Below are 27696 nucleotides of genomic sequence, written 5' to 3'. Positions count from 1 at the left end.
ATGTGGCCTATAATAAATAGTAGGCCCAGTGGACTCCCAAGAAGTAACAGAATACCCAAATTTGCTAGTATCCAGGAGGTTCAAACTGAAAGACTAATGACATTTGATAAACCTGCAGTGAACAAAAAAGGACTATGTAACAATGCCATGGAACTTGTGCCTCTTGAAACTCAAATTGAATCAGTTCGTCAAGAAACACCGGTCTACAACGATGTAGCATCAGAATGTGCAGCTGAAAGACAAATTGAAAAAACAATCCCAACAATTGACAGAACTGCATCTGGCTATTTCATCAATTTCAATGACTTTTCTGAAGATCGAAGTGAACCAGAAGAAATGCCGAAAACAAAAACATTTAAAGACAAAGCAATTGAACTCTATCATCTACTCAAAGAAACGTATATGATTTCTCCATGGATTGAATTTTGGTTTGTGTTAGGTGCACTTTTCCTCCTGCTTTGGCTAATAATGGTACTTTGTTTGGGAAAATTCATTGAAGGAAAGTACAGTACAATGGACACAGCAAGTCAGAACATCAACTTAGTTCTGAAGCCACACAAGTCATCTCACATCGAGAAAAGAGAACTATCATTAGTGAATGTCACAGCCATTCCAATACCCGGTGGGGTAGTTTGGGACAAAACGGATTATGAAATATATGGCCCGGTCGAGCTGTTGAAATATCCACATCAGTTTAAAGTTTCATTGAGTGACTTTATAAAACCAAGTACATTCTCTGATGATTGGGACTTTGAAAGTATAAATAATATGATGTCGGATTTAGTTTTGTCAGCAAAATTTACAGATCATGATTACTTGCAAGGTTCATCGAATTATGAACAGATGTATTGTTTTACCCATTACGCAGACCACTATTTGCATAAATCTGCTCAACCTAGAAATGTTTTTAAATATAACCAATGGGAACATTGTGCTGCACCGCCCAAAAGCAGTTCAAAAACATTCTATGAGAAATTCCAATACTTCTCAGGGTTTAACACAAGTGATGCTGAAACATTTTATTACAAACTGTTAGATAAAACAGGGACCAAAACTATGCTGACAAACACTAAATTGATATATTCAAACGCATTTTATGAGAAAATGATTACATTTGGTTTTGACTTCTGGAAAAACAACATTGAAACAAAAACCATCTGGGGTACAAAAGATTGGCAGGTACAAGGCCTAGAAGCATTATTTCGAGCCTGCATGATCCCGGAACAAATAATGTTCTTGAGTGACACAATTCAGCAAACAACCTGTCTTGGCCTAGCTAAGATTAAGGACCTTAACAAACCGTCTATTCCAAAGCCAATACCTGATAATGCAACCACAGATATTGAAATAGACGTTTCCCAAATTTTACATCAAAACAGAACACATCCTGATTGGAAAAAGTGGTTAATCTGGCCAACAGACACTAATAACTGTCAAGATAGATTTCTGAACAAAATGCAGGGGTTGAAAATGACCAGACCAGACCCTAGATACTCCCAGAGACAACATCCAGGGATAGTAACAACATACAGTGTAGGGAATCTATGCCTTGAATGGCTAGAAACATCCACACTGGCAGAAATTAAGCAACACTTATCTTTACTTAAAGACGGTGCTGACTTGCGTGATTTCATTATGGGACCACGCAAACAGCGTCAAAAACGTTTCATAGCGGCGAGTGTATATGCGACATACAACGAGGCATGGAAAGTAATGCAACTTGAAACAGCAGAAAAAATACGAGAAATTGATCGTATTAATTTGGAAAAATCACTTTCTGTTGTGGACAATGGGTAATGATTCTGTCTTCCACAATATATTTACTGGACAGTATTGTATCATCTGCCATCAATATAATAGATCAGGACTTGCTAATGCTACAACATGGCCAGTCCCAATTGCGTTCTATTGTACTGCTAGGCTGGACGTTGCAAAACCTGCGTTCGGGCTATGTGCCATGGCGTTTTTATTCAAGACAACATAATTGTTTTCTGTCTTTAACCTTACTGATAAACAAATCAGTTTGGCACAAAAAGGAGCAGACTATACAATCCTGAGCATTGAAAAACTTGTGAGATTACCATTGACAATGTCAGAAAGACCTGTCATTGAATGGATAATATACGGGATTATCCCAATTCCGATAACAACTTTCCAGTTTAAAAATTGCCTTGAGTATATACCAACAGGCCAGTATGAAAGGTTGGGTAAAGGATACATTAAGTCATCATGGAAATTACCTTATACACACACATGTTATAGTGACAACGAGAAAAATGTATTTCTTAGTGGTGATAATTGCAAACATTCACTAAACGATATACTTTTGTGCCAGGGTATTAATTTACATGGGGCCTGTGAAGGGACTTCAAACAACCCTTCATGCCACCAGCACGTCACACCTGCAACACAGATAGAGCCTTTCTTTAGACAACTTTCTAACGGGAGTTACATTCTAATAACGGACCACAGCTGTTGTGGCTTAGTGCCAGGGAAAGCATATCTCTTACGTGTGAGTTCCATGGTCACTTGCTGTATGCAAGCATTGTATCCAAATGGCCCTGGAGACTCAGAGACTCCGATTTGGCCTCCCTTGAAAATCTCTTCTATACGAATTGATACTTTAAGCAGAATGAAGTCTGTGCTTTTGCAGAGCACAGTGCCCATCACGTCATCAAAAGAGACGTATGATCTCCAAATTGCAAGGACAAGTGCAGAGATACATACACTTTTATCAACAAATCCTAAATATGTCGGATGCCGTTGGTATCTCGAATGTATTTAAGACAATTTTTTCGGGACTGTTAACACCATTCAAAGCAGTTCTGGGCATTATTCCCAATTTTGTCCATTCGGTCTTTGGCGGCCTACCACTTCTTTTGGGACTCGTAGCAGGGATTTTATTTTGGACCCTTCTGCTCCGATATGGCAAGCCAAAACGCAGACATGACTCCGGAAAGGATGGAAGAAACAATCCTAGCAATGCGTTACCGGGACCGCATAACTAAAGTCCTTGGACTGGCCCGGCTGAGAGATCTGAGCATGACCTGGTTTCTTTCATTCAGACCTATATGGCAGACCTGCATCTTACCCGTGCTTCGATGTATGCTATGCGGAGAAGAATGCGTGTTAGACACCTGTCTTACACTACAATCAGCAGTACCAATGGATATCGATACTTTGCTAAGTCCTGTAACGGCTCATGCATCGTGTTGTCCCCAGCGGTTACCAATCCTGATGACGGCATTCGTTGAGACTCCTGCGCTACGAGTAGGTGGTGGCAGTGAAGCAAGATATGAAAGCAACATCACCCAGGTACGAGCATTGCTGATCCTGAAATCGATGATAGCAATCATTCTCACAACTGCCAAGTTACAGCATTATCGAACTTGGTCGAACTGTCACCTGAATATGTAGACCAATTTTTTGCGAGTCTGTCTGACATGATGTTCTCCCCTGAACAGAAACAATAACTTTTGGAAAAACAATCCGGCACACAGCGTTCCCATGAACTCTATATTCGGCCTTCGGCTTTGATAAACAAAAGCTATTGAAAAGTGTTTGGAACTATTTTTGCCCCTTTCATCATGAACTTATTTTTTCCAAAAAAATCCAAAATATTTACCTTTTTCTGGCACTCGTACTTTGCTTAAAGTAGAACTATTCATAAAGAACAGAGCTTCTAATTTTAGTAGGTCTAGAGACAAAATATTACCTCAGCCTCTAGCACATTTTCAGCAACTGCATTTATGTGTGATGAAATAGTCTTGCCCTTCTTTTCTGTATTAAGAGACATTTCATGTGTAATTTTTCGCAAAATCGTTCAACTGAATATATATGCAAAAGTTTTTTTTTTTTGAATGATTACTCTGCTTAAAACGTACAGTACCTATTATCCTTTTCATGTATTTCGTATACACCATTTCAAATGCAAAATGTATTTTGGGGTGGGTATGAATACACGTGCATCTTATTGCTTAAGTTTATAGTAATTGATGGACATAAAACCGTGGAGTGGGTGATGTGTTTTATCTAGAACCCCGATCAATATTGTGACCTTATGCCCCTATATGGCTATAATCAATACATATCCCTATAATGGCATAATAGTCAGAGCCATATTTCAGTAACTCGCCTCTGCAGTCCATGACACAGCAGAAGCCACTTTCTTAGATTCCTAGATAGCACACCGAGTTCTTTCGACACACCAACCCCCCAGCAACCTGGGAAAGCCCTGCTTGCTTTTGTTTTGATTTGTAATAGAACTCCTGCGAGCACCAGTTCTTAGTGACATCTTTATTGACGTCTTATGTCCAAAAACTTACGTCAAACTCAGCACCTTTCAGGTATAAATACACCAACGTTGCCTTAAGCAAACACACGGTGGTGGTGAAAACTGGAGCGGAACAGCTGTCCCGCACAGAGCCCAGCAGATGCGAGAAGCCCACGGACGCTGCCCTTCCTCTTTTGACGCTCTGAGAAAGACGCTGTCTTTTCTCCTGCCGAGAAAATCCAGCTCCGGCGTTTCCAGCCGACCCTTGCGGGTGACTGGGATATCGGGTCCTGAGAGGAGATACCAGACCTCCTACATTCTATTCCAGAGGTACGGTGCTGACTAAAACCTTAGAGAGAATTCTTGAATCACGCTCTTGGCAAAACCAACCTAACTTAAACTGCTACTTACTTACTCCCTCCCATGTATTGGGCTTAGGTCAGGTACACCGGGGTAGGCGTAGTTAGAAGCACCAGTTGAGGTCGTTAGCCAATGTATATATGAATGTATATATTTTATTCATTTTAACTATCTTATGGCTAAGAAACCATATCAATGCTTTTACAGTATTATTTCGTAATACTCCTTTTACTGTACGCACTATTCATAATAACAAGTCTTGCAATTGTGGCAATTCATTTCTCTTGCATGAGAAGGAAGACTGCTCAAGAAATAATATCTTTTATTGAAAACACCCGTCTCTCTATTCTCTGCATCCTGGTGAAAGTAAATCTGCACAACTGACTGAGTGAAATAGCTGTCTATTGTTTCACACGACTCTAGAGATTGACTCTTATTCTGAGGAGCAAAGTTGTCATGTTTATGCGGTTGTCGGAAGCTGAATCCCTTCTTGTCTGAGCCAGGGAAGCTGATCACTTCCTATTCAGTCAAGAAAGTTTCCAGTGACCTCTGAGCTAGCTGGCGCAAACCTAAATTAAGTCTAACATAGTCAGTAGAGACCTAGAAGACCTCAGTCCTACGTCTACACTACTATTTATGTTATTCCAATGCGCAGGGCCTATAGGTAAAATAGGAACTACACTACAAGCGTGTGTCCCTGGGACTCAGCCTCAGATGTGGCTGAAAATCTTGCAGTTTAACGTGAGGTCGTTAGCTAAACATTATCTGGATATTTATGATCTGATTATGAAGGTGGTCCCTGATGTGTTTTTCTTATGTGAAACGTGGCTAAGCGAGGATATGGTGGTCTAGCCTAATTTAGCTCTACCTACCGGATACTCTATTTGCTTGGTCAACAGGGAAACCAGAGGAGGGTGCATTGCTGTAATATTTAAATCCTGTTACTCCTGTCTGTTCATCAAGGAGTCCATTGTAGGTTGCAAATGTGCCCGCTTCAGGATATCCGTGAGTCCTCATTTTACACTCTCCGGACTCCTGATACATCGGCCCCCGGGGCCGGCCGCCAAGTTTAAAACTGTGCTTTTGGAAAGACTTGGTTCATTGGTTGTGGGCCCGGCTAACTTCAGTATTTTCGGGGATCTGAACCTACATCTTGACTCAACTCAAGACACTGAAATTTTTTGTTTTATTGGTGATATGGCTGCTTTTCAGTTAAAACAACTTGTATCAGGTCCCAACCACACACCAGAGCACTTGTTAGACGCTATATTCTCTAACATTCAGGGTCCTAAGGTGGACAGGCCATGCTTTGGTTGCTATGTCTGTTCTGCTTGCAGAACCCCGCCTCATTGATGCTGTAAAACCTGTGCTCAAACGCCCTTGGTGTAAACTGAAACTTGAGGAGTTTCATGACTTTCTAATCAGGAATCCCCTGGACCCTCTATCCGACTCAGAACTCGACTATGGCCTATTCTGTGACTGGACAAAATTTGGTCTTGACTCCTTGATCCCGGCTAAATGGTGCAAAGGGCGCTCCTCCACCGATAGTCCTTGGTATACGGATGCTTTGAGTATACTAAAGAAAACCTGTAAAAAAACTGAACGAGAGTGGAGAAGGGACTATGATCCTGCGAAAAAACTGTGCTACCTTGCCACCATTAAACTATATCACAAAGCTATTTGTAAATTCCGCGCTGCGTACTACGCGAGTCAGATTAAGATGAGTCAAAATCCGGCCAAATGCATCTTTAAGATCCTCAAAGATCTCAGGTCTAAGAAAACTTCAATGCCTGTGATATCCTCAGCACAGCAGTGTGACGCTTTAGCCACCTTTTTTGTTGAAAAGGTACGTGCTATTTATCAGTCTTTTGTTTCTGCCCCTTCCTGTTCTACTTTGGTGCCCGTAGACATTGGACCACGGCAGATGCTGTCAGGTATTCCTCATCTACCGATGGAGGAGTTTACACGGCTATGTGGTAAAGTTAAAACTTAAAAGACAGGGATGTCCCCACGAGAGAACAGTCTTAGACTGAATTTCACACCTAGTTCTTAAGTTCTAGGGTGAACATTTCATTCTAAAAGAAAAATATTTATGAAGCATGCCATTAACATGGCGGGAGAGGTAAAGTTACAATGTTTTATATACGACTTCTATCAGTGTATGGTAAGACCAATTACTTGCTTATATCCCTACAGATGCCAAATTCATAAGTAAATGACTGATATACACCCTTGTTTGAACTGCAGTTATTAAGTACTCCCCACTATGAACACAATGTTTGGTTTTTAAACAGAGAGAATAAACAAGACACAATGTCCACAATGCAAAAGATAAAGTAAAAATTTAAAATAAAAATTTTCACACCAAGAGTTACTCTGTCAAACATTTATTGTATATATACATTGTTAAAATTTCATTATTACACAGTATAAAAAATTTTCTTGTTACCGGATCGGAGCAGACCGACGTAGAGACGCCAGAATAGACTGCCAGGACGAAGGAGCAGGGAGGCCGATTACTAATTAAAAGCCACGAATTCTGAGATCCACAAAAGGGACTGAAAATCAGAACATTCAAGGAACTGCAACAAGCAGAAATACTTCTTTGGGTCATTGAAGAAACCCAAATACGAAAAATACGGTGGCTCCTCCTGGTAGTCAAAGACAAAGCATATCAAGTGCAAATGAAAGGTGAAATACCAAACAGAAACTGATATTAAGCCCACAAGTATGACGGCAACTAGTTTTTGAACAGAAAACGCTTTCCGGTGGAGAATCTATTCCACTGGTTTTAAGAATCTGTCCTGAAGAAGGTACTAATCGAAGAAACCGAAACGCCGCGTCGACCTGTGATTCTTTGTTTTTAACTGTGTTTATTCAAATGTATTTAATGATGTTTTTTTGAAAAAATTTTATACTGTGTAATAATGAAATTTTAACAATGTATATATACAATAAAGGTAGGTTTAGGTTTAGAGACGGGATGGCGGCTGTGGCGTGCTGGATGGCCTCCAACTGTCTGCAACTTAACACCAAAAAATCGAGATTCTGCTGGTGGGTAAGAACACTGATCTCTGGAATGAGCAGTGGTGGCCCACTGTTTTGGGCCCGGCCCCTACGCCTATCACTTTGGTCAAGAACCTTGGGGTCTGGATGGACGCTTCCCTTAGCTTCCGGGACCATACCAGGAAGGTTGCCGGCACATGTTTTGGCTTGCTGCGGGGGCTAAGGCCTCTCCTCAAGTTTTTTAACCCCACTACTCGTCAATTGATTGTTCAGGCTACTATTCTTTCTCGCCTCAACTATGCCAGCTCTCTCCTACTTGGGGCTAACAAGGCTGAAATATGCCGGTTACAACGAGTCCAGAATGCTGCAGCTAGAGCGCTTGTAGGTCTTCCACGCTTCTGTTCCGCTGCTGACACTATCCGGAAGCTGAATTGGTCCCCTATGGAGAGTAGGATCCAATTCAAAGTACTCTGTCTTTCACATAAAATTTTGAAGTCCACCCGACCAAGCATACGGAGCAATTTGCTCACTCTATATGCTCCTAGTCACAGGTTACGATCGGCGGACCGGCAGATGGTCACGGTCCCTCGGGTAAAGCGCAGCCGGGCGGAAGGGCGTTCATACCGCTATCTGGCAGCCAAGCTATGGAACTCCTTGCCAGAGCAGATCCGAGGTATGGATTGTTTAACTACCTTTAGAAAAGCCATCAAGACCTTCCTCTTTCCCTTAGCCTAACCCTCGGGTTTCAGGCACTCCCTTCTGTCTGTGGCCACTGTACGTACCTTACCCTGTAGTTCTAAGCACCGGGACGCCTCCTCGCTGGGGCAGCTGAGCGCTATATAAGCTCTGTTAACATAACATAACATACCATAACATAACATCAAGAGCAGTGTTATCAACCATATACACTGCATCCATTGGTCTTTGACAGTTTCCTTGGAGTCATTATGATCCTGTCCCTAAACAAGCTCTGGCAAACCCCAATAAGAAATGAGGGAAATCTTTTGGCTACTAAAAGTGTGTATAAGAACCAGCAGGTTGGCTTGGGCGCGCTTATCATTGGTTCCCCTCAGCAGACATGCTGGCTCCAAAGATGGAATTGATGTTTATACCTTTCGCTGCTTAGCCTTTTCTCCCCCTGTGCTAAGCCTTTTTTTGGATATTTGGGGTAGTTTGCGCTTGGGTCCCTGCAACATTTTGACCACATAAGATATCCAGGTCAAATTTGTGTCTTTTCATCCAAAATCAAGGGGATTTTAAAGGTACCCAGGGTTTGTGGATTCCCCTGGAGGGAACCCATAAATTGTCCAAAATACAGCAAAAAATGTTTTTTGGTGGGGGGGAATTGGAAAAAGTACTGCAGAAGAAAGCATCTCTTTTTTTCCCTGCAAATGGTATCAACAAAGAGTTTGTGGCGCTGAAATCACCATCTTCCCAGCTTTCATGGACAAGAAGACTTTTGTCAGAAAACCCAAAAATTTTATACAGTTTTGGCATTTTACTAGGACATAGTCTATTTTTGCTACTTTGTGTGCTTTCAACCTCCTTCCAGTTAGTGGTAGAAATAGGGATGAAAGGAATAATGGATCCCGGAAAGCTAGACATTTATGGAAAGCAGACAAACTTCAGAATTCAGCAAGGGGTTATTTGTGTAGGTCCTTCGCAGTTTTTATAGAAAATACAGTTGAAAAAAAAATCGGGTGGAAAAAACAGCCATCTGTGCCAACGTTTTCACCTGTAAAATCTTCTAAGTATGGCAGATTTTTTAAAGAAAAATACTGTTACATCCGCTGGACCCTCCTGGTTGTGGGGATGAGCAGCGTCTTGCAATGGTTTTTCATTGTTTACCGGGTATATAGCAATTCACTTGGTAAAATATAAAGAGTGGAAAATAGGTATCAATGACACCTATGTATTTCCAAAATGGGAACAAAATATAGATTTTAGAAGCAATGTGTTGTACCCTGTGTCACACGTAAACGCTGGTAGCCAAGTAAAGTTCATAAGTACATTTATTCAGTAGCTAGTCCAAGTACATCCAGATTGTATACAAGTACATCTGTTAGGTAGTCCAGGCAAACAGGTGAAGTAGATGTAGGTTATCCAGCAGTCAACCCTTACTTCCATGTAACAGAAAACCCCACCAAGAGCAGCCTGCCTGCCGCTCAGCCATTCTCAAACTGTCATTCCTCACTCCCACTCCCAACCATCCGTGAATCACTGAATTCCCAACATTCTACAGTAAACATACACACTGGCTGAGAAGCAGGAAGATTGATAAACTACAAGATATAAGTAAACTGTGCAGGACATAACACATCCCCCTCCTTTTAAAATGAAAAATGAAAATTGCAAACACAGATACAAATTAAGAGAGAAACTATACAAAAGACAAATTACAAATGCAATAAACAGTTCAAAACCCAGGGATGTGCAATATTGTAAACATCACAAAAGGGTAAGCGCCATTTAAATCACAAAGAATGGATAGCTTACAACCAATAAATTTAGTAAAATAACCCATCCTCTCCCAATACAATAAAATGAAAAAAACTTTGTTACAAATTGCAGAGGGCAGAAAACACACCCCGCAACTCAGATCCCTACTGCAAGGGAACAAATGAATAGACAAGATTCCTCATGTAAGGAAACTAACATACGCTAACTATCATTTCTCGTTACCAAAGACACCCAACATGTCGTGCATCACTGAATTCCCAACATTCTACAGTAAACATACACACTGGCTGAGCAGAAGGAAGATTGATAAAATACAAGATATAAGCAAACTATGCAGGACATAACACATCCCCCTCCTTTTAAAATGAAAAACGAAAATTGCAAATACAGATAAAAATTAAGAGAGAAACTATACAAAAGAAAAATTACAAATGCAAAAAACAGTTCAAAACCCAGGGATGTGCAATATTGTAAACATCACAGAAGCGTAAGCGCCACTTAAACGGAAAGAATGGATAGCTTTCAACCAATAAATTGAGTAAAATAACCCATCCTCTCCCAATATCATAAAATGAATAAATTTGTTGCGAATTGCAGAGGGCAGAAAACACACTTCGCAACTCAGATCCCTACTGCAAGGGAACAAATGTATAGACAAGATTCCTCACATAAGGAAACTAACATACGCAATGAAGATAGAGCTAAATGGCAATCTTTCACCCCTCATATGAACACTTGGGATTGCGACCCATAATGTCCACCCACCTGTAAGGGTCTAAGACTTTAACCATATATATGGGACCATAGACCATGAAAACACACCCTGTATAGGGGAACCGTACACATGAACCAAAACCAACCCAGTGTAAGGGTTACATGTAATATTAACTGGATAAATCCCCCAAAACAAACCCTGCATAAGGGTTATAAATTATACAACTGTTAATGGCAATCGTACCCATGAACCAAAACCAACCCAGTGTAAGGGTTGAATGTTATGTTAATTGGTGGAGACCCTATAAGCATACCCCTTGTTAGGGTTACCAAATAGAATAAAGCGAACAACTGTAAATGGGAACCATACCCATGAACACACCCCTGTGTGGGGGCCACGTGTAACGCTTTATGAGAAAGGGACTCGTTCCCAAACCCATGCCCATCCCTCATATAACGGAGAATGTAGTGCAGCTACCCACTAAAATAAACTAGATAAGGACGTCCTTTGGGCATGGAAGCTGGCACTTGTGAACAGTAGACCTAAATCCCTCAAGCATTGCTACTAAACAATACAAACACTTTGTATTAACAATGAAAAACCATTACCGTAGGAAAAAGTAAAACCAGTAACTATGCCGGTGAGCGACTTCTCACCCGAGCTGTGTGTACACTCCCAACTTGTGCACACCACCATACAAAAATGAGTCTTGTCTGAGAAACATATAAACGTCACTTAGTTCTCAACATAAAACATATGTTCTTATGACACGAGAAAATAACAGTAACCTTAATGATAGAATCGTTTGTTTGTCACATTCGTAATATTATATGCCATATAATATTACGAATGTGACAAACAAATGATTCTATCATTAAGGTTACTGTTATTTTCTCGTGTCATAAGAACATATGTTTTATGTTGAGAACTAAGTGACGTTTATATGTTTATCTTTACAGTGTTATTCCCTGATGAAGGGCTCGAAATGCATCCCGAAATGCATTGGATGTTATGTATAATAATGATGCCTCATTGATGAAAAATGTGAAATTACAAGTAATTGAATATGCTCTAATGAATATTCGTTGAAAAAAGAGAATATCTACAAATAAATGAAGTCATAAACTGAATAAACTGTGTGGAATCCTCTGATTATAAGAGGAGAAAATAGTGTTCCCAAGGGGATGGTCCCAGTGACCCACTGGAATCACACATTTCATAGTTATTCGAAGGCGTTTTTAGAGGTAATAAAGCCACCCACGGAGAACCTAACCTTCAACAAATTGAGGTAACTAAACGGCTGTGCATCCACCCCAGACTTTTTCTTGTCTGAGAAAGACACTCTTAGTTGATGTATAAAGAGTTCTTTACAGACTTATAGTGGAAGCCATTGTGGGAACCATAAAATCGTGTGAAAAACAAAAAAAATGTCACCGTGGCAAAAGGAAGCCGTACTAATAATATGCATGGTGATAGTCATTCTCAAAACTAGACGGACAGGAAACAGCTCCAGAAAGTGAAAGCAAAGACCACATTACCTCCAAAATGGATAAAAGGCAGAGTCTCACCAAAGGAAAGTCCAGAGTACACCCAGGAGGCAAGGAAGATGAGACAACGTGAAGACCATCATCCCGCGACGGCGGTCCTGTCAGCTTGACTCCTTCAATTAACTTTAATGAAAATGCCCCACCTGACAAAGACGTGTTTGGCAAATAAGACAAAAGCGCAGATGAATAACTTGCTGTTGGGCCAAACTTAATGGCGGCACACACCATTGATGCCATGCCGGAACGCTTAAAGTGCGTCCACGCACCAAAACGTCAAAAGAAGATAATCAGGCGTCACAGAGGTGCACGTAGAGCTGAAAATTGAGAAGTCACAGAAAAACTGCCTGTGTCTCTATGCAAGTAGGTGTGCGCGCAGGAAGAGACACGCGCTCCTCTTTTGAATAAGGTTGAAGCAGTTAAACTGGTGTTGTAACAAAAATGGCTCAAAAGATGCCAATATTCATAGACGAAGCGGCTCACCTCAACAGTTCATACCAATGCTCCTACTCCAATCCACTATGTGTGGCTCATGCACTCCATGCCTCTGTATATGCAAAGTGGACGACAAGGAATGCAATCTCTTCCTAAACAGTCTCCAAACGCTGCCAGCTTGAATTGAAGCAACAACCACAAAATGTTCCCAGCTGCCTAGAGCTTGAAAGTTTCAAGCACCTGCTTCTGTGTGCTCCATTGTAGACATGTGTAAACTAGCAGAAGTCCAGGAGCACATAGAAACACAAAGCATGCGCATCCTAAAAATCTTTTTTCAGGCACCACCAAAGTAGCGCCAACCTCTGGCAAAAAGCACAACCCGCAACTCAGATCCCTACTGCAAGGGAACAAATTAATAGACAAGATTCCTCACGTAAGAAAACTAACATCCACTGTGAAGATGGAGCTAAAAGCCAATCTGTCACCCCTCATATGAGGTACAAACACTTGGGATTGCGATCCATAAAGTTCACCCACCTGCAAGGGTCTAAGACTTTAACCATATATATGGGACCATTGACCATGAAAACACACCCTGTGTAGTGGAACCATACCCAAGAACCAAAACCAACCCAGTGTAAGGGTTACATGTAATGTTAATTGGAGAAATCCCCAAAAAACATACCCCGCGTAATGGTTACCAATTGAACAACTGTTAATGGGAATCTGGGCAGGTGGCAACCCTATTACCTATGCATCACAGCCTAAGTTCAGACTAAGGGGGGGTCCATCATGCTCATGAAGCTTCTGGCACAGGCCCAATAGACCTTAGATGCCTGTTCTCTCCCAGCACCAGCATGTAGACCCTAGTGGTGGTCTGAGTGAGTTTACCATGCAGGTCTTTCCACCACCGTCCGTAGTGAAGTTCACCTCCAGCTTCTTGGGCAGACCTACAACGCGGCGCACCCTATAGCAACAGTTACTCTGCCACTGAGGCCACAGGACCATTGAGGCCAGTCACCATCAACCTGTGGTGCCTCCATTGGCCTTGTTGCTCCAGTCGCAGTAGTGCAACTAATCAATAGACACACTTTGAGCATGAAAGATGCCCATGTAGATCTTGACATGACCTGCATCCAAGCAATGTGTATACATGTGGAAAGTCATTACCAAGGAGCACGCTTCCCTTGATGGCACAGGTCTTGTGGCAGACACATAGTACTGCATGCTTTCATTGGGGCTGTCCGATGTCCAGGACACTGGTGGGGTTGCAGAGGGTGCTGTATCAGTTTCTTTCGTACCTATTGTGGCATCTTGAGCTACAATGATTCCTCTTGTGTTCCTTGTTGTGTTGCATCTTGTATGCTTGATGTAGCTTTGTTTCATAGTTGTCTGCGCTAGTAAGACTTGTGGCTCCTTCTCACCCTCTGGACTGGTTAGATATGTCATATTCTGCTTCCTTGACCAATTGTCGAAATAAGTAGGCAAGTGGGAAATTCTCCAGCTCTTGCTCGTCGCCAAAATATGTTGTACCCTGTGGCATAAGCAAACGCTGGCAGCGAAGTAAAGTTCATAAGTACATCCAGATTGTATACAAGTACATCTGTTAGGTAGTCCAGGCAAACAGGTGAAGTAGATGTAGTTTAGCATGTAGTCGACCCTTAGTTCCATGTAACAGCAAACCCCACCAGAAGCAGCCTGCCTGCTGCTCAGCCCATCTCCAACTGTCATTCCTCACTCACACAGACACCCAACATTCCATGCATCACTGAATTCCCAACATTCTACAGTAAACATACACACTGGCTGAGAAGCAGGAAGATTTATAAACTACAAGATATAAGTAAACTATGCAGGACATAACACAGTAGCTATTTGCGCATCTCTGAAATTGTGGGTACTCACTCAAGCATGTGAATTATAGGGCATTTTTCAAAGTGACACCTTCTTTACACATTGTCTTACATTTGGAAGGCACAAATGCATAGAAAGACAATAGAAAATAACAGTTGCTCTACAATTCTGTGTTCCCCTAAGTCTCCCGATAAAAATGGTACCTCACTTGTGTGGGTAGGGCTAGTGCCCTTGACAGGAAACGGCCCAAAGTGCAACATTGACACACTACATTTTTACATTGAAAACTGTCCCTTTTTTGCAAAGTGCCTAGCTGTGGATTTTGAACCCTAGGTCAGCCTGCACCTAGAGAAACCTAGCAAACCTATAGTATAACTTTTTTAAAACTAGACACCCAGGGGAATCCAGGATGGGGTGACTTGACTAGCTCTCACCAGAATCCCTTACAAACCTCAAACTTTGTAAAAAAAAAAAAACACATTTTCCTCATATTTATGTGATGGAAAGTTCTGGGATCTGCGTGGATCCACAAATTTCAAAAGCTTTATTCAAATTGAATGAACAAATTCATCATAAAAGCATACAAGATAAAATCACATTAAAAACAAACATAGATTATATTCATGATGTGGTCACTATTTGTGCTATACAAATAAAAAATATTTTTAAAAATTTGGTAAAAATTCATTTTTTAAAAAGATTTTTGAATCTTTATAGACAAACATTTACACATTCCGAGGGTATTCAAGTTAGATGGTCTTTCTAAACCTCAGAATTGCTCTCAGGAGGGAAGTTACCGTACTAATGGTGTACTCATCGCCTAAAGTTCTTAACTTATTGTAAGCCTCTCTGGACGATCTTAAGCCCCATGAAACGAGAAGAGGTTTCAACAATTTCCTGATGCAATGAATGTTCGATTGAGTGGACACATCATTGCAAGGACAAATTCTTTTTTCCCTCGACCAGTCTTGCACTGAGGTAAAGTTACAAGTCTATAGAACGTTTCCAGCCGGAAGAGAGTGAGAAGCATATGATGATAATAAGGTTGCTCTAGCAAAAGATACCGCTAGATGCCCTGATGGAGTGTTACCATGTCGTGATTTATAACAGTTTTCTTTGCCCTTTGTTCCTTCCATCTTTTGGATTCAAGATGTTCTCGGAGGGATTTATTTAGAGCAGATCTTGACAAAGACTCCATGGTGTCTGGGTTGGAAAAATATTCTGGGTGCCCAATTCCGCGGAGCAAATTTTTAATATAGGTAAACCATTTAATGTTATTGGCTCTGTCACATGCCAGACAGTCCTCTATTATGGCTCTATTAAGGGTCATGGAAGGATTAGTCCAGACATTGTGCCAGAGTAGAACCGGGGCAGATTTTATAATGTCCGAAACATGCTGTAGGGCCACTTCCGCGAGCAACACATAGGTTGATGTGCTCTTTGTAGGTATCGCAGAAACCGGTTCTCGATGTGTTGGATGGCCTCCACTGGCTCAGACCCCCAGATACCCGCCCGATAGGTTCCAGTTGAAACACATTTAGCCTTGAATATTTGCAGCAACTCCCTGACTGGCCTGCTCTTTAACTTTTTGGCAAAATGTAAAAGTGCGCCTGTTCCTCTAGTAAGTTTACCGCAGGCTTCCATGAGCCCTTTCTTTCAAAATGTACCCCCAAGTAGCAAAAGATATCCGCGAGCTCCACCCGCCTGTCGTCCAATGTGATTGAACATGGTGCTCTGCGTTTGTTTGGCCCACATGACATGTTAAACATCTTTGAAACCTTTACGCATAAACCCCTTGATTGCATAAAGTGTGAGAATGTTTGCACTGCGTGGATCCACAAATTTCCACACACCCCACATTCCCCAAAGTCCTCTGATATAAATGGTACTTCACTTATGTGGGTAGGCCTAGTGGATTTTAAAACCTACCTCTGCCGGCACCTAGGGAAACCTAGCTAACCTATACAGTTTTTTAAAACTAGATACCCAGGATAATCAAGGATGGGGTGACTTGTGTGACTTTCACCAGGTTCTGTTACCCAGAATCCCTTGCAAACCTCAAACCTTGTCAAATAAACCACATTTTCCTCCCATTTCTGTGATTTCTGGAATCTGCGTGGATCCACAAAAGTCCATGCACCCCACTCCCCAAAGTCTTCCAATAAAAATGGTACCTCACTTGTGTGGGGAGGCCTAGTGCCCGTGACAGGAAACTGCCCAAAACGCAACGTGGACACACCACATTTTTTTACAGAGAAAACTGACCCTTTTTTTGCAAAGTGCCCAGCTGTGGATTTTGAGCCTTGGCTCTGCCGGCACCTATAGAAACCTAGCGAACCTATATATTTTTGAAAACTAGGCACCCAGGGAAATCTAGGAGGGGGTGACTTGTGTGGGTTTCACCATGTGCTGTTACCCAGAATTCCTTACAAACCTCAAACTTTGTCAAAAACACATTTTCCTCACATTTCTGTGATGGAAAGTACTGGAATCTGCGTGGATTCACAAAATTTCACCCAAACTGAATTCCACAAAGTCTCCCAATTAAAACTGTACCTCACTTGTGTGGGTAGACCTAGTACCCATGACAGGAAACGGGCAAAACGCAACGTAGACACACCACATTTTTACAGTGAAAACTGACACTTTTTTCAAGGTGCCTAACTGTGAAGTTTTGAACCCTAGCTCTGCCGGCACCTAGGGAAACCTAGAAAACCTATACATTTTTTAAAAATAGGCACCCAGGGAAATCTCAGCTTTCATTTTATACTGAGTAATGTTTGGGAAATCTATTCCTTGTTTTACAGTAATTTTTACTGGATCCACATGTTTCATTAAACCCATTTCATCACCAGTTAAATCCCAAATTTTCGGATTTACTGGCTCTTTGAGCTCTTCAGGCAAATTATTTTTGTCAAGTGCAGGAAATAATTTACTTTCCTCTTCAACCATTAACATTGTTAATTTATAAAGACCATCTTCTTCTAGAGTTTGAAGCTCAATACCATCTGGTGAGCAATATATTTTATAATTCATCTTACACAATATATCTCTTCCTAACAGGTTTACAGGACTACTGTCACAAACTACAAATCTGTGTTTGTCTTTGAAATTTCCAATTTCTATTTTTACAGGTTCAGTTAAATTTGTTTTAATTTGCTGATTTGCAACACCAACTACTTGGATGGTCTCACCAGAGAGAGGAAGATTTTCTATTTCCACTGATCTAACAGTAGAACGGGTAGCACCTGTGTCCGCAAGAAAAGTGACATCTACATCATTCACTTTACCATTTACAAATGGACCAGCTTGGTCTACCTCAAGAGTGGGTCCAAGCACACACTCTTCTTTCTCTCTCAGGCACCGTCATGAGTAATCTTCAGAAGAATCACTTCCTTCATTATCTTTCAACCAAAATTGTTGAGAAACATTTGACACATTCACTCTTGGCAATCTATTTACCTGATCTCCTCCGCAGAAACCTGTTTCGGGGGTGTATCTTTGACCATTCACACAATTTGGAAGTGGTGGCTGTGGAATTTGGCTCTGCTGATTCTGATTGTATCTGGCTGCTGATTTACTACCTGTCGCTGTAGCTGTCGCTGCTGACTTAATTCATTTAACTGTCGCTGTAGCTGTTGCTGCTGATTTATCTCACTCTGCATCTGTGGATTCAATGATGTATTTTTAAAATTTCTGGGTGGATTTTTGCACTCTCGCTTCCAGTGTCCAATTTCGCCGCAATTGAAACAAGGGTGCTTTTGCTTGAGCTCTTCAATATTCACATAAAATTTTGGCTCATTAAAATTATTCTTGAATTTGCCTTGATTCTCGTGCACATTTTTATTTTCTAACGCTATCTGCTGTTCAGCTACCTTCACCTGTGCCCACATCGCTTTTTCCTTAAGCTTTTTCTGCTTAGCGTCTATCTCATCACTGCAGTATTTTGCCTTTCTCAGGATGTCATCAACTGAAAGTGATTGCCAACCTACAATTCCGTTTCTAATCATCTCACCAATTTCAGGTCTCAGGCCATAGACAAACCTGTAAATGAAGTGGCTCATGTCCTTTTCACTTAATTTTTCATAGCCACTGTATTGTTTAAATACCAGCAGTAATCTTTCATAAAATGAATATACTGAGCTAAAGACACAATGAACTGAACTGAGAATATACTGATTCTTTTGGTTCTTGGTTTGTTCTGTCAATTTTAACGCAATCTACTTCTTTCGGAGGAATTTTGTTTTTCAGCCAAAATATTACTTTGTTATATAAATCCATAACATCTTTAGATGGGGCACCTGTTATTGTGTCACGAGCAGGTTCTTCTTTGGGCCAACTTACAGAAATTTTACATTCTGTCCAAAGATCTGATGGGACAACAATGTCAAAGAATCCACCCAGATCAATCCACAGAACTTTTGAGACTTTGATGAATCTGTCTACCTGACGATACCATTCTAATGGCTTTTCTCTCAGCCGAGGAAAATCATTTGTGAACAACAGAATATCCTGTCTTGTCCAAGGGACATGCACATACCAGCTATTTCCCTCATTGGAAATTCGGAAGCTGCTTCTCCCTTGTCTCTCTTATCTTGCTCTTTATTTTTAGACCATTTCATTCTCCATTTGCCTAATTCACCCAATCTTTTCAGGAAAATTATTAATTCTTTAATATGGGTTATCCTACCTGCAGTATTCAGGTTATCAATATCTTTCTCAGAAAAATCTACTCTGTAATGTTTCTGCAAATGTTTCTGTCTGCATAAATCAATTTTTAATTCAGCAGCCATTTCTTCTAACTGATCATACCTGTTTTTCGTTTTCCATTGAATACTTTTGCAGATAAACAACAATTCATCATCCTGATACAATTTTAAACTGTCAGTACCAATTGTGCCAATTATTAATTCCTCCAAATCAGCTTTCGATTTTGCAACATCAAGCTTTTTAAATTCAGTAGCTTGCAGGGACAGTAAAGTTTGTGTTAAATCTATTCTATTGAAGCTCTTTTCTGAAGAACCAGAATCAGAATCTGCAACAAAGGGTGTCTGAGTACCGGACAAACTTTGATTAAAAGTTAAATCTGGCATCATTGATTTTTCTCTGCGAATTTCTGTTAATTCTGAATAAAAATTTTCAGCCACTTTCTGAATTTCTGCATTTAATGGAATTGTCAGAGCTGAGTGTCTATTTTCTCTCTGATCAAAAATTGGTACAACAGGACCAATTGTTACTGGTACTGTCACTGCTTCCATGCTTTTAGTCAAATGCTGGATTAATTCTTCTTTTGCTCTATTATAATTTGAAATTTCTGGAACATCACTTAATCTCTCTACATTTCTCGGGATTTCATTTCTTTGGTCAGGAATTTGAGGATATTTTCTGTTTTCTCTTGGTGTACTAGTATTATTTCTTGACCCTACTCTTTCAGGTAATTTTAAAAATCTGGGTGAACCTTCATCAGTTTCTCTAGGAGGTGCACTAGGAGAAGTTCCTGAAGAAACTCTCGGGGTAGACTGTAAATCTGCTTGATAAGGTGGCGGTTTGCGTTTAGTTGTATAAATTTCTTCTAAAACGGCATCATCTAATTCTTCATCAAGATTATTTTTCTTTTGGGTATTCTTTTGACCTGGTGTTTTAGTAATCATCACTCTTACTGGGTACAGACCATCATACATGTCTGCTTTTCTCCATGAGTTTCTCTATTTACATTTAATTTTGGACCTCTAGCTATACCTCTGGTTTCTCGTTCCAGTTCCATCATTTCAACCTCCCATTCAACTAAAGCCTCAAATTGTGTAGGTCTAGGCTTTGGTATAAGAGCCATAATTTTTTATCTCAGGTTTCTCAAAACTTTCATATTAAAGGACCCATCTTCCGGCCATGCTAATACACCATCATTTTTAGTATATTGCATCCAATTTTCAAACCAAATAACAGTATGATAACCAAATTCACCTTCCATATAAGCTGCTGGTGTCTTATACTTATGAAGTAATTTTCCACCTCGCGTCTCAATTTTCTTGTCGGGGCTAAATATATTTTTCACTTTATGAAACCATGAAGGCTTCTTTTCCTCTTTTCCGTACCAATAACTCATGATTTTAAACTATTCTGCTTAATTTAACAAGATCGTAAGTATTTCCTTGATGGTCCGCTACCCTTAGCCAATCCGTGCGCGAAACCCACCTACAAGCCAATCAGGTTAAGCCACGTCACTACCTTGCTTAACCAATAGAAATACTGTTTTCAGAAAGGACCAATCAGCTTTCAGCTTGTTTCAGTCACGTGAACCAATCAGCAAATGCGCCATGACGTATGCTGACCAATCACAGTGCGAACCCAGTGACGTACACTGCTTCAGCTTCGCTGTGTGTCACTCCGTAAACTCACCTCTCCCTTACAAAATATTTTCACAGCGCCATTTTAACAATACTTTTCAATGAAATTCAATTAGTAACTACAGAAAAACAAACCATTTGTCTGTTTCGCTAAGTAAAGTGATAGTTTTTACAGTCATTCAACCTTTCGCATGAAATAGACAGCGCTATTTTCACAGAAATCTTTTACACATTCAAACGGAAAACCCTAAACATACATATGTGAAATCTCAGCAGGACTTTAACCAACCATAGAAATCCTGAATCGCCAGTAAGAATAGACGACTCTTCCTTATCCTTCACTCAAGTTTGGAAAGAACCTATTACTTTTTTCACAGAGAGTTTTAAAACAGGCTCCAACATTTATCCTAACACACCTAAAATCCCTAAACTTGTGCTGTACGACCGCAACACTAGCGATATGTTAATACCGCCGTTTTGAAACAGAACAAATGTACTGTGTAACTTCACCTCTCACACTACTCTGCAAAGGCCAGTATAACTAGGAATTTTCACACTGCTGGAAAAGACCTTTCGACAACATGTAACAAGTGAACAAAACTCAACATGTTTTAGACATGTATCCTATGTAACTACCATGTAGCATGTTCGTTACCATAGTAACCATGCTCTGCTACCAGATAAATTGATTCAGGGCCACTATAGAAATTCTGTCTCAACCACAATACTCACCATTAATCATAATCTCTCACAAGGCCCATAGAAACCGAGACAGAAATTTGGCAACTGAATCATGTGACCTAATTAACCACTAACTATTCAGATACTATTTACACTTTATATACAACTGCAGTTTATCATCAACATAACCATAGAAATATAACGGAAACATTTAATTAAGTCACTTTGTTCGATAGATTAACTGATGGTAACGACTAAAATAATCAAGACCAGCTTGACATTTTAAATCTTTTATTTTTCAAAAGTAAGAGCATTTTAATAAGAAACTTTATTTATCAGTATTTAGTAAATTAGCAGCTTTATTTAATAAAGGCACATTGAACTTGACATTTCAAAATCATCAGAAGCATGAATATTTATTTAACGATTTTCATTCCCTATAACTATTTCACTAACTGACTCACTTCACCTCGGGGGGAAAATATAAAGTCATAAGCCCTATTAATGCTTACATGAATAAGAAGTCCATCAGCATGTCATCGTCTCTCGAGAATCGGGAAGTGAGGAGGAGCTCTCTTGACAAGGGGCCAGTTTTTATACATTTTCTAACTAACTAAGTATCTAAATTCTTAATGTCACCAAAAATCCAGCTTCATAATTGGCTGAGCCATTTCAGTCCACCAACGTGTCACTCGTTCGTGACCAAGTCCGGGGCACATCATAAGCCCTTATTGTTCTTAGATTCCATCCTTCCAGCTTCCTTAAGTTTGCAACATTATACTAGGCCAAAGAACTCTTGCTTCCTGAACTTGGCAAGCAAAACAGGCTCACTGTCCTTGGTGCTCTCTCCAAGAAACACGTAAACTCGACCACAACAATTCTGCATATTATTCTTTTGTTTTGGCAGGAAACATTCTTTTTTCTGCACTTGAGTGAAAGCTTCACTCTGGTCAAGTCTCGTCCTTAGCAGCACTGCCGGTCAGCCATTATCAAGGAAGGCCCACACGAAAACTAATATTTAAATAAACACAAGACAGTAATTAATTAAAGAATTGAGACCCATTCTGTTACCCACCCACCATTACTAATGTTAACCCATTACTTTATGTTATCTAGCAAAAAGCACACTTATGCAGCAAAATATCTACCATTCTTCTTTTAGGCCAGCAGGATACTTCATTGAAACTGTGCAAAAGAATAAAAAGACACGACATTGACTAAAGCACATATAGAATAAGCACATGCCATTAATTAAATAGCCGCATTAATGTTGACAAAGACATTAGACAAGGTTAGTTAATTATTTTTCAACGAACTTGCAGTTGCAACATAAAGCAGATAATGTTAGACCCACGTGTCTTTGTTCACATTTTATTCTAGGTTGGTTAATAAAAACCATGCACAAACACATTAATATAATTAATGATTATGGAAGTATAATTTCACGAGTCAGAATAAAATAATTTCTGAAACTCGCTCCATCACTTGTTTCGTGGTACACAAATCGAGCCTTCATCCTTGAGTAGAAGGCATTGATGTGAAAAGAGTAGGCAGGCATGAGTTATGTATTATGCTGTGACGCGCGTGTCTGCTTTGTTTGCCAGAGTTGCACTGCCTGTAGCTTTGAAGTAATTTTGGCACATGTTTGTTAAGTCATTTTCCTATCCTCTTGTAAATTTGACGCTAAGGTGGTGTATTTTCATTGCAGTCACTTAGGCAAAATTCGTGGCAATAATTAATTGTGCATTGTTTAAAAATGTCCTTGAAAATTGCTCGTAAAGATCGGTAGCGTGCAGGCATGGCACATAACAGTGTCTCCTGAGTCCAGTTTGAAGGGGGCTCGAGTATTTTACCGCGAAGTGCGTTATTCATAGTGTGCCCCCCGAGCAGGTCACTTCACAGAAAAATCGTCTTTGTAAAGAGAAGCGTGTTTTTTCTTTCAAACTTGGTTTTAACTTCGCATATCAGCTCGCGAGTGGGGGCCGGTACGCCCCGCCATAAGTGCGGCGGGGCCAATGTCGACCCCGCCTTTCCATTCACCTAGAGGTTGTAATTAATTTTCAGTTTTTTGTCTTCCAGGGATTGGCGTTGAGATCTGATCGGCATCTAGGGCAAATGGACAAGGCGTCCACTGAACCCAGGAGAACCTCCGGAGGGTTTCGCTCCCGGGGCTTTATCCCATATTTTCCTGATTGTGCCCCCACACCATGGCTCACAGGCGGGGCCTCCGAAACCGTCCGGGGGCCGCGGGACCTCGTGTGCAGACTGAGTGAAAGCAAGACCTGGCCTAGTTTTAAGCATTCTTTGACTGGTGCAATCGATGAAGAGGTACTGAACAGCACAGATACTCCTGATGAAGGTTCTTTAACCGAAATGCATTGAGTAGGATGTGAATCGAATGTGCCGCTCGTAGCCGCTTTCAGTGAGGACACTTTGCCGGTTTTAACAAGAATCCTGCTCACCTTTTTACTGACTCTTGACAACGTGGATTAACTCGAACCCTGGGAGCTCTCCCGATTTTGGGCGTGAGGTGAAGACCGTGGGTGGCACTGCGAGGCCCAGCCTGCACATCGCTTTCCACCTACGCTGCAGCTGGGGCCTCTTACCGCCCCTTCCTCCCTATATATAAATCATAAACATTTCCGTGCTAGCAGGACGCGCGCGGGACCAGCCGGGCTAAGCCCGGGCAAAGGGCGGGCCGTCTACGGCCGTCCAAGGCCGATCTAGGCAGGGCTGGGCCGTCCCTTTTGGTCCTAGGTTCTATTACTTTTGTATTAGTTCATCGTTTGCTAATAGCACATATTGATATTGTATATCTTTGTAACAATATAATACTAATTAAGGCGAATTTGTCATCATGGTCTTACGTTCAGGGAAAAGTAGATTGGTTACCTTGAATACAAACGCTGGCCTAGTCACGGGCACTCTGGATCAGTTCTTTAAAAGGACTACCAAAATATTAGAGAAGGAAATAGCCTTCGCTGAAAAACGTTTATCAATTGATATCCTGACTGGTAAGCGGTCCTACCTGGGTGTGATTGGGTCTGTTGTAACACTGGTCCGTGGTAATGATTTGGCCCCTTTGATAGTCACTAGCCCAATCCCCTATCTACTAGAGGAGGGGTTAGTTTGTTCTGATAGTGGTACCAACAGAACTTCAATGATGACCTTCTTGCTAAGATGGAAACACTAGTAAGGTCATTAATATTGCCCCTGATTAACCGAACAAAGGTAATTTAAGGCAGCTAAAGACTTGGCTCTTTTCCCAGAACAACTAAACACTCCCTCCCCTTTATCCGCCCTTTCTGCCTGGAAAAATGATCACTCAGCGCCGGGACACCTCCTTGCGAGGTAGCTGTTCGCGCTATATAAATATCGGTATTATTATTATTATTAAGAAAAACTTGATCAGCTAGAGTTAATTGCCAGAGGGAATACGTCAACAATGGATATGTTGATCAAAAGTATAAAAAATAACGTCCATATTCCTGCTGCACCATCAGCCAAGGTTAAGTCCACTAAAGTTGCCCATTCTGTGACCAATGTAAATGTGGCAGATCAGAATACACAATAAGTCTTAGTGGAGAATGGTGTGGCAAATAGGAAAGTCACAGGCCCTATAGTACCTATGATGGTTCCCTCCAATAAGGCTCCTACTTCCAAGCAGGGGCCGAGGCAGTCTCTTAGTAATGTACCCCAGGCTAGACAATTGACAAGAAATAGGCCCCTATGTGTGAATCTCCCCCCGGAATCAATCCGCTACACTATTATCTTAACAGGGGTACCAGAACTAAAACCAGAATACCAAGAATCAGATAGGGAACTCAAGAATAAGGTTATTTTCTGGCATAGTAGGAATAGGCGATTACCTCCGGGTTCCAATACTGAGATCCTAGGAGTGAGGAGGGTGGCTTAGATAGGTCACAGCACTAAGGATCTCGAGGGGGATTGCATTATCGTTAACCTTAGAGACCCCTGGGCCGTTGATCATATACATAGGAAACCACGGTTTGGTCGATTAGGTGACATCCAATCAATAGGCCTTCATTACTTGTACCCCCATGCAAACCCTGGTCTGCATGTATGTCACAGAACTTTGCTAGGGGCAGACCTTTTGGCATTAACAGATTGGATGGGGTTTCAGATTATTTGCCACTAAGAAATAGGTTTGATCCCCTCATGGGTATGGAAGGTGTGGATTGACTCTGGAAGGATTGTATCTTTAACAGGGGGGCTGATGAAGTCATGGATAAGATTATGGCCATTAGTCCTATGAAGAAAAGCTATGATGAAGCAGTGGGACCTAGGGTTAAGTTGGTCAGCAATATAAGTCAACCCCCTAACCCGTTGACTGTTCATATAGTAGCCCATGGTGGGGGGGAGGGATAGTTGAACAAATAGAAATGGCACCTTTGGCTAATGAAAAGCGCAGTAGAGATAATACCACAAATATAAATCCGCCATCTCGAGATGTACTAATTAATACTATAGGAATATCTGAGGGCGAGAGTAACACTTTTCACCCAAAGGCAACAGGCCCCTTGGGCAAAGGAGATAGTTGGGCTGAGGGTAGCTTTTTTCGCCTGATTTCCTGGAACATAGCTGGCTTGTCATGGAGGCTGGAGGATCCGGTGTGGTTAAAATACATTGAATCCTTCGACATTCTTTGCCTCCAAGAAACTTGGTGTAGAGTGGGTTATAGCCTGGATGGTAATCACATGTTTAATGTTCAAGCTGAGCCTTCACTAGCAGGAAGAGCTAAAGGTGGTCTTATAACAGCTGTTTCGGTAAAACATAACCAATTAAAAATGGTCCTAATCATGGAATCTCCATGGTACCAAATGCCCATGATCAAGGATTTATTTCAAGTACCCCTGCTTTTAATAAATTGGTATTATAATATATTTGATGTTAATGCTACCTCGGTTATTGAAAAACTACAGGATGAGATTGTTAAAGTGACTAACATGGTTTTCCCCCTTTTTATTATTTGGTTAGGTGATTTTAACTGTGTTTTGTGTGAGTTTAGTGGGACCAGAGTGTGTGGCTTGATAGACTCAAGTGGTCAGCCTCTGGCTCACTTTACTCACTCAAAACAGGGGGATACATTAAACAATATAGTTATGATTAACAAACTATGTGTCCTGGATATGCCTCGTTTCTCTAGACCATTGGGTATACCCACCTTTCAGGGTTCAGGGGGCCGGGTGAGTACTATGGATTTCGCCTTGGTCTCTATCAGGTTTGCTCATCTTGTTAGGGATTTTCAGATTGATGTGAATCCTGCCAGCGACCATAACCCCCTAATTGTAAGCTTTAACCCTGTTCTTGATAACATTCAAACCCCGGAACAGCCAATAAAATATAGTCAGAACCAGGGGGTTACTTTAAGTTGGGGCAAGGTAGATGTAAGGCAACTAGAGGTGGATATTTTTAAGAAAAATAAGGTGGGGATAGAAGTCTGTTTGATGCCCACCACTGAGCCGGATTTAATAATGAAAAATTTTGAGGCACTCTTAGGTAATGTGGTCTCCCACCTTATAAAAACTGTGAGGGGGAAAAAAGAAAGCGGACCAAAATGGTTTGACGCAGAATGCTCTGCTGCGCAATCAAGTCTATCGAAGGCTCTGCATCAGGTACCTCGGGATAGAGAGCTTGTTAGAAAATCCAGGAAGTTGTATAGAGATACGATCAATAGGCGTAAATTAGAACTAAAGGCCAAGGCTTGGGAAGATCTGGGGTTAGCGGCAGAATTGACGGATAGTAGGCTCTTTTGGGAGGTAATAAACCGACCATTTTTAAAAAGTGAAGAAAAGGGCAATATACTAGTGCATATACCGGGGGATTCGTGGGTATTATGGTAAGATTTTTAACCCAAATAAGGTATTGCTAATCTCTGATGAAGGGGCTGGAGACTTCAATTTGGAGTCAGCCAAAACTTTTAGCCTTTCAATTACCCTCTCAGAGATAGAGTTTGCCTTGAGGAAGGGCGCTCCATTAAAGGCCCCTGGGCCAGACGCTGTA

At 41.0% G+C, this 27696-nt stretch overlaps 1 protein-coding gene across 1 annotated transcript; it reads left to right on the top strand.

Moving 5' to 3' along the window:
- LOC147666142 (uncharacterized) lies at positions 1 to 24054 on the top strand. The gene is made up of 3 exons (XM_086949275.1): positions 1 to 952; positions 5971 to 6479; positions 23752 to 24054. The coding sequence occupies exons 1-3, from the start codon at positions 1 to 3 to the stop codon at positions 24052 to 24054; spliced, it is 1764 nt and encodes a 587-aa protein (XP_086805401.1).
- Positions 24055 to 27696: the final 3642 nt, after the last annotated feature.

This window comes from Lissotriton vulgaris, unplaced genomic scaffold (assembly GCF_964263255.1).
Source record: "Lissotriton vulgaris unplaced genomic scaffold, aLisVul1.2 SCAFFOLD_2065, whole genome shotgun sequence".
NCBI classification, from domain to species: Eukaryota; Metazoa; Chordata; class Amphibia; order Caudata; family Salamandridae; genus Lissotriton; species Lissotriton vulgaris.
Note: the sequence above shows the minus strand (reverse complement) of the source record. Positions and strands in the feature narration are given on the sequence as shown.